This window comes from Mastigoproctus giganteus, chromosome 10, assembly GCF_048544385.1.
Source record: "Mastigoproctus giganteus isolate SK-2022 chromosome 10, ASM4854438v1, whole genome shotgun sequence".
Taxonomy (NCBI): Eukaryota; Metazoa; Arthropoda; class Arachnida; order Uropygi; family Thelyphonidae; genus Mastigoproctus; species Mastigoproctus giganteus.
Genome location: NC_143584.1, coordinates 109,520,445 through 109,533,476, shown reverse-complemented (window position 1 = coordinate 109,533,476; position 13,032 = coordinate 109,520,445). Strand labels below are relative to the sequence as shown.

At 35.2% G+C, this 13,032-nt stretch overlaps 1 protein-coding gene across 1 annotated transcript in view; it reads left to right on the top strand.

Moving 5' to 3' along the window:
• Positions 1-9,043, top strand: part of LOC150079216 (solute carrier family 25 member 36-like) — a 98,562-nt gene extending 89,519 nt beyond the window's left edge. The window contains exon 7 of the mRNA XM_090384123.1: positions 8,560-9,043. Within this exon, the coding sequence (XP_090240249.1) occupies positions 8,560-8,807 (248 nt within the window). The 3' untranslated portion in view covers positions 8,808-9,043. The remainder of the gene's footprint in view (positions 1-8,559) is intronic.
• The last annotated feature ends 3,989 nt before the right edge of the window (positions 9,044-13,032 follow it).

Genomic DNA, 13,032 nt, shown 5'->3' with positions numbered 1-13,032 from the left:
AGCCTGACTTCAGTAGTAGAGAAAAACTTCAGATTAAATGCAATCCAGGAACATTTAGAAAGAAATGGCATTCTGAAGTGTCACAACATGGTTTTGTTAAGGAAAATTATGTTTAATTAACCTAGTAAGCTAATTTGACACAGTTATTCATGAACTGCATGTAGGTAACAATTTCGACATAGTCAGTTCTGCTATAATGTGGTACATGTGTTTATAAAAATCTCTGCATTATGGCATTTCGCACATTAAAAACAACAGGGCTTATGGGGATAGGGGCAGAGCACTCTTAAAAAAAAAAAAAAAAAAGTTAGGAACCCGATAAAATTGCTAACACTGGTTTAAACATCTTAAATTTCTAATAAATAAATAAATATTACAGTAAATAATTTCTGTTCACTGACAAATTTTTTTTTTTTTTTATTATAAAATTTAAAAACAGTAAAAAAGATAAGCAATCAATAATGACAAAGTGTGCACGAATTGCAAGTGATATACTCAGTAACAATTTCGTGCATTAAAAATAGGAATAAACAGAAGATTCTAAAGATTTGTTTTTTATATGATTGAAGAGTTTTTGGAAGAGGAAACGCATTTCACCATAATAATAAAAACCCACAGAATTTCAGCTATTGGTATTATTGCAAATGCAATTAGATAGTTTACTACCTATTTATAATTAGATTGCACTAACAGAAAAGCCCAATAAACTGGGATCTGCAAATTGTTTTTATTGTTTAATGGTAGTGACCTCCAGCAATGTTCTCCTTTGCTCATCTATCACTCAGCGTGAATTTTCTGTTTGAACTGAAAAATGTGAGCTCTTGACAACATTGAGTCGGCCTACAATATCTTGTGCATACAGCGAATGACAACAGTGTCTCTGACCAATACAACTACAGTAAATGGGAATATAGCTCTCACACATTTGACAGTTTTTAAGCTTCATAAACGTGTATGTATTGCTGCGCAGGTTGCTACGTTCAGCTTGGTGCTGGGTTTTGCATTCACCTGATGTTACTCGCAGATGAAATAGGGCATGAGCCAATGTGAAAATTGCATTATATATCAGTCACATTGGAGCAAATTTGCATTGCCAAAATGCACATTATAGCAGAACTGACTGTACTTGATTTGGATTTTAGCAAAGTATTTGACTCAGTCCCTCATGAGAGGTTATTGAACATTTTGGGAATACTAGACAGATTCTAAGATGGGATTGCAGGGTGGTTGGAGGGCAGAAGTTTGATTAATGATTATTGCTCACATTGGTGTTAATGGCAGAAGTGGGATGTCCTGTGGATTGGTTCTTGTACTATCATTGTTTCTGCTTTTCATAAAAGACATCGACGAAAGGATAGAACATATGATACCAAAATTTGAAGATTATGTACAAAGATTGGGAAAGTTGTTAATGATCACTGCCGAGCAGGATCATGTTATCATCTTTCAGGATGATTTGAATAGGCTTCAAGAACGGTCCGAAAAGTGGCAGTTTGTTTTAACACAGCAAAATGCACGGTCTTACACATAGGAAATAGCAACTCCAGAATAAATTATACACGCAATGGGGTTGAATTTTAAAAAAGTAGAGGAAGAAAGGGATATGGGCAGATGTGAAGTTTCTTAGCAGTGCAGATGGCCAGGAAAGCCTATGGTGTCCTATCAGTGATTTATCAAAACATTATCCTGTAGAGATAGGGAAGTCATAATCCCACTGTAAGACTGCATTTGGAATACTGTATCCAGCTGTGGAGACCTCATCCACAAAAAAGACACTGAGCTTCTTGAAAGGATCCAAAGATTAGCAACTCGCATGGTGAGACTAGTAAAAGGACAACTGTATGAGGAAAGACTGGTTCTGTGGACTACAGATCTTGCCAATTAGGCTACTTTGAGGGATTGAGGTTTATAAAGATCTGAGAGATTAGTAAAATTAATGGAGGCAGATTTTTTATTATTACAAAGAATTCCAGAACTAAGGACCATAAATTCAGATTACAGGGGAAGAAGTTTAGACTAGATTGGAGGAAGTTTGCTTTAGCTAGCAAGTTGGTTATTGGAACAGGAAGTTGAGGGTGAAAGTTAGAAGAAATTGAAGGGTCAGCTGGATAGTTTACATGAGGAGGGAGGTGCATACATTTTATTTTCTCTTCTTCCTCCCCCCCATCCTTTTTTTTTTTAGGTGGTGCAGCAAATGCTTGTGCTTCCTTGCACTATATGGCTAATACTATGAAGGTGGTTCAGTAAAGAATCACCCTGACAAAGCTGCAGAGGTGCTAGCCTGTTGATTCTTGGCACAGGTTTTAGTCCTCTAAATAGCCACCGTGCAAATTTACACATTTTCCCCATCGATGGATGAGGCTACGGATACTGTTTTTATAGAAGTGGTGAGGTTGGTCTTTGAACCATGACTCTGTTGCAGAAATGAGTGTCTCGTCGTCAGGGAAGTGGGTCCCACGAAAAAATGATTTGAGGGAAGGAAACAAAGTCCGATGGTGCAGTATTTCATATCCACAAGTGGCCACTTGTGTTGCAATTTCAGAAGTGTGAACTGGGGCATTGTCTTGAAGCATTCCCACATCTACGTTTTGATTTTCTCCCGTAATTTTATAAGTTGGCATAATAGGCACCTGTAATTGTTTTACCTTTCAGCAAGTAAAAAGGTAAACTGCAGCCATTATCAACCCACTGCAAGATGGAAGCTTCCTCAACAATTCATGCTGAGGGAAATGGTGCGGGTTGGCAAATTGACCGTATTCAGCAGTCAGGGGCTTGAACCCCGGTCTACTCGGAGAGCGTGCGCTACTGCACTCACACTCGGCTACAGAGGCCGTTTCAGCGGGTAATCAAGTCATTATTACGCCTTTCTCATCCCAAAACACTGTTAGCAAGCCCTTTCCTGCTCACGCTTGGACCCTTGCCTTCTTGGGGGGGGGAGACATGTCACCATTCCTTAGACTGCTTTTTACTTTCAGGGTTGAAATAGTATATCCAACTTTCATTCTGAGTGATTAGATGAGAGAAAAAGTCATCCTCATTTTTTTGGCAGAGAGCTAACAACTTTTGTGATATCTGTTGTCGATCAGCCTTCTGGAAACCAGTCAATAATCAGGGAATCCATCTTGCACTCAAGTTCCATAAATGGAGTTGGCCATGAAGGACTACTTCAACAGAGCCCACAGTAATCTTCACCTCCTGGGACAATTCATGCACAGATACCCGACAATCTTCCATGATTAACAACTCCACTTTTCTGATTTGCTGTCATCAATGGCTGAATGGGGACAACCTGGAATGGGCTCAGATTCTACCGATGTCCAACCACATCTAAACTGTCCATGCCCGTGCTTCACAATGCCATAGGATGGGGCTTTATCCTTATATACAGCAGTCATCTCCTCGTAGATTTCTTTAGGAGATTTCCCCTTCAAGAACAGATACCGGATTACAGCTCTGGCTTCAACTTTGTCTATGATGCTACTTTGTCACACGTTCAGCTCTGTAAGATAAAAAAAAATTGAGACAGGGCTGAAATTTTACACTTTTAGTACAAAGATATGTATGATGCTACACACAAAATATCATGACTCTGAAGTAGGTGAGGTTGAACCACCCTCGTAATACCTACTTAATTTTCTGCCTGTTAGATCCGATTCTCTCTCTCTCTCTCTCTCTGTGTATGTGTGTATGTGTGTATATATACAATAGACTATTTTCTGGGATATGTGGTAAAAAAAAAGTTTCCTGGTTAATTCAAAAATATAGCAAGTCCCCGACATATTAGCATTAGTAGAGGTATATGATGCAAGAAGAAAGCAAGTTTATGCAGCGTCAGTCAAAAAAAAAAAAACTTCCATTTCACCCCTCTGTTCATTCGAAATACCTGTCTAGCTGAGCCTTAATTTTATTTAGGCTATCAACTTCCACAAATGGGATGGAAGTCTGTTCCACCAACCAACTCCCCGCTGGCTAAAGGCAAATTTCCGCACATCTATCCTACATCTGCCTTTCCTTAATCTGAATTTATGCCCTCTCAGGTGATTATTCTGAGCAAGAGGAAGAATCCCATCGGCATTGAGCATGCTCAGACCATTCAAGGCTTTATACACCTCTATCAGATCACCTCACCAGTGCCTAGTCTCCAGACACTGTAATTTGCAAAACTTAAGCCTTTCTTCGTAAGAGCAACCCTTTGTTCCATTCACTAATTTTGTTGCCCTTCTCTGTACTCTTTCCAGAAGCTCTACATCCTTCTTGAAATGAGGCCTCCAGACCTGTATACAGTACTCAAGGTGACCATTGCCTTATACAAGGGAATAATCACTTCCTTAATCCTGCTAGAAAAATTCCTGTATATCATTGACAAGACACCATGAGCTACTCTTACAGCCTATCTGCACTGCTCAGAGAACTTCATATCTGCCTGCACAATTATCTCCAGGTCCTTTTCATTCTCTACCACTGTCAGTGTAGTACCACAGTACTGAGTTGATATATTGCTCTGGGGTTGCTGTTTCCCCATATGTAGTACTTTACATTTGTCAATGTTAAACTTCATTTGCCACCTCTCAGCCCATCTGCTCAACCTTTCCAGATCCTATTCTCTTGCAGCAGCACAGCATCAGTAGTGTCCCTAACAACCTCGTCTGCAAACTTGGACATTAAGCTTGATATACCATCATCAGTATCATTTATAAATACAGAAAACAATAATGGACCCAACACTGAACCCTAAGGGACTCCACTAATAACATTAGTCCACGATGAGCAGTGTCCATTGATTACCACTCTGTCTTCTCCCCCCTCAATCATCCCTTATCCATAGCAGCAATTTGCCTCCAATGCTACCCTGCTCCAATTTGTGCAGCAGTCTTCCATGTGCAACAGTATCAAAAGCCTTTCTAAGATCCAAATATATAATATCAAAGTTATTCCCTGCATCCAGTTCTTTTGACTGCATCATAGTATCCAATCAAATTGGTAGGCAAGACTTTCCCTTAACAAAACCATGCTGTGTTCGAGCTATAACTGATAACTATATGCAAGAGATAAGTTCCAGGACTTATTACGTAAGTCAAGTTTTAACTCGGGAGTGACTAATAAAATATTGCTACTATATCCCTGATATACCAAAATTACAAAAACCACAATATCCTCAGAAGAATGAAGAAAAATAGTTAACTAAAAAGGCCTCTGTGGTCAGGAAATCTATCCATAAGTGATGCCACCAACTATAACTTTATAAACATAAGTAAAATTGACTGTAAAGTATAGATTAAAATTGTTATACTCTTACTACTATAAAACTGAATAAAATTACAAATAAAATAAATAAATTAAAATCGACTGTAAAGTATAGATTAAAATCGTTAAACCGTACTACTATAAAACTGAAGAAAAATAGTTATATATTTTTAATTAGTTCAATTAAAAACTTTATCTGGAGACAACGGTGAGGTAGCCAGAGTGGCACATAAGAAAAGAAAACATAAAAGGAAGAAAAAATGCATGTTATTGTACTATGAAAACATACATATTTTGTAGCCTTTTTTTTTTTTTTTTTTTATTATAGTTGACTTCATTGGTGCCAATCGTTTCACCACTTCTGTCTTTCTCCTGTATTGTGTTCACTGTTGCCACTGACAAATCTGAATTCCGCACGATACTTGTTAATGTTTGACCATTTTCATACATCCTTATTATTTTAATTTTCTGATCCAACTCTATCGCTTTCCTTTTCTTCATAGATTTGCTAAGTACTGTTGTCACTTATTCTCTTAGTCGGCACCATGATAACAGTCAAAATTAAATTTTATGGAAAGAACTTCGCAGGGTTAAGGCGAAAACTCATTATTATCACTCGACCCGAGCTCTCATTTTACTAAAGTACATTTCTGGAGGTCACTGCCATAAAACAAAAACAATTTGCACTTTCTGGGTTATTGGGCTTTTCTGATAGCAATTCGTTATAAATTGGTAGTAAACTCTATCTTATTGCATTTGCAATACTGATAGCTGGAATTCTGTGGGTTTTTACATTATTATGGTAAAATGTGTCTCCTTCACTGAAATCTTCAGTCATAAAAATATATATATATAAATAACGTAAGTCAGTGACTTACTGTATTGAAAAATGTTCAGCAACCTACGTAAAAGTATGGCAATAAATAAAAAAAACTTGCCACTCACTACTTGCGTGTTCAATATGATGCTTCCCTTTATTTTTTACAATGTTGTGTATGGTTTGGTCTGGTCACCAACATTAGTATGGTTCTTTAGATTTAACGGATGTGCGGTTTTCAAAATTTTGAATAATTTCAAGTTTTTGTTCAACTGAAAGCATAACTCTTGTTTGCCCATCATTTTTATGATTTCTAAATAAAAAAAAATTCTGACATAAATAACAAAATTAAATTTGCCCTTTTGCAGTGTGATGGAACATAACAATCAATGCCACACTAAAACAAGCTAAACATTTGGGTTTTTTTTTGAGCAGCAGGTGTGAAGACAGTGGGGGTTGCAAGATAATTGGTACAATAATCTCCCAATGAAAACTTATAATGCCCCTTCTTATCACTTATTTATGACTTGCAAAATATCTGTTTATACCTTTATTTATTACTTGAATTTTATGATTTCTGGTTGTTTTTTTTTTTTTTTTTAATTTGGAGTCTTGAAGTGTCCTAGTTAATTTCCTGGTAAATTGAGAGTATCTAATATTAAAAAAATGTTATATGATAGTTATTATAATAATATAATTAAACAAAATTACAATTCATAATACAAATTATATATACTTATATAATTTTATTATATAGAGGTACTAAATAAACATCAATTATAGATCACCACAAAATTAAAAAAGATACTGTATACCTTTTTTATAACGAAAAAAATTATATATATACACAGTCCATTCCGGTTATTTGGGACACATTGGGACTAGTGCATTTTGGCCCGATTAAGCAGCTACCCCAATTATCCGAAGTTTCATGTAAATAGTTAAAAAAATAGTGTACCCCCTTTACAATTAGTTCACTGTACAATCAAATCATGTTATGACGAACTCACCATAGTAAAGTACCATTCACTATGCTATGTGCAGTAAGCGAAGGTCATTGTGATCACGTTTGTGAATTGAATTTTAATTCTATTAAACAGCAATTCTAATTAGCAAAAATAGGAAGAATATTATCCACAAGCTATAAAAGCAAAGATATATTAAGCACAAATTTATCCTTTATTACCTTACCAATTAAAAAAATTAAATGATACGTAAAAATCGGAAGAATATACATGATAATCGGAATAATAATACGTACTGTAATATGTACATATGAACTAGTTGACATTTGTTGGTGGGGGGTTAAAATTTAAAACAGTAAAAAGATGAGCAATCAATAACAAAGAACATGGCACGCACAAATTGCAAATAACGCGATACGCACAAGTGAGAACGGAGTAACGAAGCTTTAAAAATAGGAGTGAAGAGAAGATTCTGAAAATTAATTTTTTTATATAACTGAAGATTTCATGGAAGTGTAAACACATTTCACCATAATAACCCACAGCATTCCAGCTGTCGGTATTATTGAAAATTCAATAAGATTGAGTTTACTATCTGTTTATGATAGATTTCACTAACAGAAAAGCCCAATAAACAGGTGACTACTAATTGCTTTTATTGATTTACTGTTGTGACCTCCAGAATTTCGACCGAACCACGTGGTACCATCTGAGACAATCGTAGGGTAATCTCCAGTGCTGTGGTCTCCTGCCCTGATTAAACAGCATGCTGTCCCAATTAAGCAAAGTAAACCCTGGCTTTTTTTTAAGATTTGCCCCAAATAAACGGCTGCCCCGATTAACCGGTGGTCCAAATAACCGGAATCCACTGTATTTTAAAACAATTAGTTTAAGTAACTTAAACCCAAATTACGTGGCACTCCTGGAAACCACTGCTCTCCTCTTTCAGTGAGTTCTAGCACTTATTTAATTTTGTTATAAGAACTCCACCAGGCCCTGTACTCCTACTACTCTGAAAATTACCATGTTACAGTATAATTTATTCTAAGTGTGGAAGAATTGAATGAATCTTCAATCAGAATTAAATTTATTGGCTTATATCCTATCAGGCAAGTGGTTTCCCTGACTCACTCACCACTGGATTAATGATGGCATCAGGATATCCTTTATTACTTCTTTTCAAGATCATTCTCTTACTACTCACGTAGTTATTTTTATCACCACATGAATTTTTTTTTTTATCATTTCTAGGTTCAAGACTGGAATTGATTGAAAAAAAACATTAGTATTTAGTTTCAGTAGAGAAAGTCAACCTATTTATTTAGATATCAGCATATATTTATCATTAAATGTTAAGTCAATGTTAGACTTGCATTTGGTCTGCAAAATCTTTCTAAAATTTAAGAAGTTTTAATAAGTAAAGTGAAATTGATAGTAAATTACTGCATTATTGGTGCCTTAAATTTCTGAATTAACTTTATTATTTTATATATTTGAATATTTGTTGTGAAATTTTTTTTTTTTTTTTTGCAGAAGTAGTCAGGACTCGTCTGCGACAGGAAGGAGACAAATATAAATCCTTTTTCCAAACTCTGTTCCTTGTTTTCAAAGAGGAAAGTTACACAGGACTATACCGTGGCCTTGGTACTCAGCTAGTGAGGCAAATTCCAAATACAGCCATTATGATGGCAACGTATGAAGCTGTAGTATATCTTTTTACTAACTGTGCCTATACTGTGCCTGCCATTCAGATTTGTGAGGATGAGGAGGAGCAGTGCTAAATGCCAGTTAAAACAATTTTTCAAAAGATTTAGACTATAGTATTGGGAAGAAGTATTTCTGAATTAAACTGCTTGAAAAGTTAGGAGTGTCCCATGTAAATAGTTATATCTATGCATTTGTATTGGAATTACGTAATTATTAAAACTTTAGCTAGCCTCTGTTCTTAAATAATTTTACAAATTGTGTGTGCATTGTGTGGGCATTTTCTATTGACTTTGCAATGTAGTGTAACTGTCTTATTACAAATATAGTTTTTCTAGGTTAATATATTGACTTCTTTTTTTGAATTTCCTGATTAAAAAAAAAAAACACCTTGTAGTTGCTTCACTACATTATGGTTAAAATATATTAGGTAAAGATTAAGTTTACAGACCTATATTTAATTATTACATTAGTTTTGTATTTTTTCGTAGTTGGTTTTTGCTACAGACTTTCTGTAAAAATAATGTAAACAAAAGATGGTTGTAGTTTGTGTACTTAAGTTACATTAAGACAAAAAAAAAAAACCCTAGTGTTTCTTCTTTAAGCTGTAACTATGTTAAGGTTTTAAAATTTTAGTTGATCTAAGTGAGGTAGAAAATTGAGTATTGTTAAAGTTGTTTAAAATATGAACTGTACAGTAATGTAAAGCTGTTTTATGTATAAATGTTGTTGATATAAAGTACTAAATTCTTTAATTGTAGAATATAGTAAACAGTACATACAGGTTATAAACAACACTGGTTGATCCAGTTATATGTACAGCAAAATACTAAAGATATTTAGATATTAGATTAAAATTAAGCCTTTTACAATGAGTCTTTTTGTTTTATTTCACTGGAACTTTACTTCTATCACTTTCTTTTTCAGATTTTTAAATTAATTGGAGGAAGATGGAAATGAAAACAACTAACAGCATTGCTAGCAGGATTAGTTTGAAATTTCAGTAAAAATTTAATGGATCACTTTAAATTTTTTAAGCAATTAATTGTTGATTGATCAGATGCTTTGAAAACTTTAGAAGTACAGAATCAACTAACCTTTTAAAAAAACATGTAATGGATGCAGTGCAGGTGCATTAGCAAACAGTAATTATTCATGGTTTAAGGCTATTATTATATTAAAATCACTCTTATACCATTGAAAATGAATACTATAGTTTATTAGGGTGTTTGCCTACAGTGCTATACATTAATATGAAGTGTCAGGTATCTTATTGATACCCATCATCAAAGCTGTTGGGGGAACAGAAAAATAGATACAAATTTGAATATTACAATTACCAATTACATTAGCCAATAGGATAGTGCCAAGTTTCCTGGATCTGGGCTTCTTAGAAGCCTGAGGTGACCTTTGCTCCCATATCATTGACATTGGGGTTTGTGTGCAGGCTAGGTCAGAATCTTACTGATACTTATCATCAGACCATACTGCTGGTTACAAGTTTTATTGGCTAATGGAGTTAATCCCTCTCCTATAAATTAACTGCTGGCAGGCCGCTTGCCTACATGCACATCCGGTTTCTGGGAGCATCGGCAAGAGGAATCTCAGCAGGTAATCTTTGTAAATCTTAGATTCCCTGTTTTCTATTGTAACAGTAACCTAACATTTAATACTTTAAAACTGTAATACTGGTGATAGCAATATTGTAATTGCAAATTGGTAACTAACTGTTATTGGTAATTGTAATATTCTAAAATATTCAAATTTGTAACTCTTTATATTTTTCTGTTCCCCCAGTGGCTTTGTTTGATGATGGGTATCAGTAAGATACCCAAAACATAGTAATGTAGGCAAACAGCCTAATAAACTATAGTAGCAGTGGTTTTAATATAATAATAGCCTTAATGGAAAACAACTGTGTAGTAGCATCCTTCCCTAACTCTATTCATGGTTTATTTAATTAAAAAAAAGCAAGAGCATTTTGTTTAATTATTACCCATTCATTCCTCCAATCAGCACATGGAAACAAACAATATCCAGTGCATCAGCTATGGTACATGAACAGCCTATGTGTGATTAAGAAATCGTGATTAATTTGTATTGGCAGTCAGTCTGAAAATGTTCAATTTCCCATTCAATTTTCAGACTGACCACCACAGGATATGGAGGTGAGGTACAATATTTTAATCTGATGCATACCTGTATGTTTTTGAATCTCCTATCAGTTTGCTGTCATATACGTAAATCATCCTGTTTATTTAAAATTAAGTACATATATTAAAAAAAAATTACTCATTATTCCAAATTATTCACCAAGTAATTAAGTTAACCTAGCAAAACTGGTATAGAGATTACAGAAATGGCTATGAGGGAAAATGTTAATTTTCACTAATTTTCTCCAATATCCTCTAGTTCTCCAACTTTCTCTAATCTTTAAATTTACATTAATTTTGTTATGTTTTATATTTATATATAAGACTATCCATACCAGGGCTAGGTTTATATATAACTAGCAGGTTGGTTGGGGTCAATACAAACCTGATGTTCCCAAGTAGCACCATAATTTAAAAAATAATAATGTATAAATAAGCTAAATACATATAACCCATGCAAGTATGTCTAATTGTCACTGTACATTAATGTAGGAGCTAATACCCTCATTTACACTATTTAATATTTAAATATAATTGTCATTAGACATAATTCCAATATATATATATATATATCATTTGAATGAAACTGCTACAAGCTGACCTTGAGTAGTTGGAAAAAGAGTCTTGATAGTGGTTCTGCCTAGTCATTCTTGTAGTAACTTAACTCCTTGCTATCTCATGGCTCACCAAGATCTTGTGTATTACTTTTTATTATTATAACCAACTGAAGGCCTCATTTTTCTATGCTTAATCACACAAAGACACTGTTTGCTGAAACATGATCCTTCATAGTTTTCATTATAACAGTATGGTGGGGGGGGGAAGAAAGTTCTGTTTATACTCTGGCATGACCATTAGGCCAGAGAAGTTTGCAATTAATCATTTTGATAGTAAATACTTGATAGTCAACTGTATTTATTGGTCACACAGGCTTGCAGCATTGTCTGCTCAAAAGTGTGCTGTTGCACTCTCCCACTGCTTTGTCAGGCCTGAAAGACAAGATTGATTTTGAAGGGAACCCTTAGATTTCAGTAACCTATTACTAAACCTGTTTGTGAAGTTCCGTGATAAATGTTTTGTTTGTACTCCAGCACAACCAGATGTCAGAGGAGTTCAAGTTAATTTTTGACAGTGAATATAGTGGACCATATTTAGCAGTTATGCTGGTTTTAAACCATGATCCACTCAAATGAATGTGCTGCTGCACACTCATTTGTGTCACTTGTATTGACCACTCAGCTGTCAGCCTTCAGTACTCAGAACCTTCAAGTCCCATACTGAGACAACTCTTCCTCACTTAATAACACATGTACAGAAATGCTCATCTCTTAAAAAAAACATTCTCATCTTTCCTATGGGTAAGGTGGAGAGGAAAGCTGCCTGTTCCCGTTAACAGTAGTCTTAGGGGGGGGTGATACTAACTGCTTCCAAGAAGCAGATTTCATCTGTGATTTGGGTAGTACTGCCATCTGCCCAAATTTGCCCCCCCCTTTTTTTTTTATACATACCATGGATAATTTGGGAGGAATTTTACAAATGACCAAAATTTTGGCACTTAAAAGTTTGAAAATTCTCTGATCCTTACCATTGGTAAAATTTGCAAGGCTTTCAGCATTTGCAGAAGTGATGTGCATATTTCTTTTTCCCCAAGAATCTCTGCTTCTGGTTGTCTTCTTCCAGTCACACAGCTCCCTGAGGAGCTGTTGTGGCCACCAAGAAATTCCTCCAACTGCATCAATCATGTGCTCTGAGCGAGATTGCAAATTGTCATGCCCAGAAGTTCACTGATTCTGTGATTCCACCAAGTTACTGGTCTTCCTCTTCCCCTTGATTTTTTCTTCCATTATATTCTGGCACCTCTGTAGCCAGGTGGGAAGGAGCAGCAGTCCATAGCACACGCTTCTTGATTAGACCGGGGTTCGAGCCCGTCATCACCAAATACGGAGGATGCGGAAAGGTCAAGGAATGACCACCTCATATCCCGGAGCAATATGGCCTTAGTTGCTAATGCTCCTAAAAACTAAAATAACAACAACAACCATTATATTCTTCAACAGAAACTTCTCTTCTTACTATATGACCAAAAAACTTTTCTTTTGTTGACGCTATAAAGAAGAATTTCAGGCTTGGCGATCTTATTTAATACCCA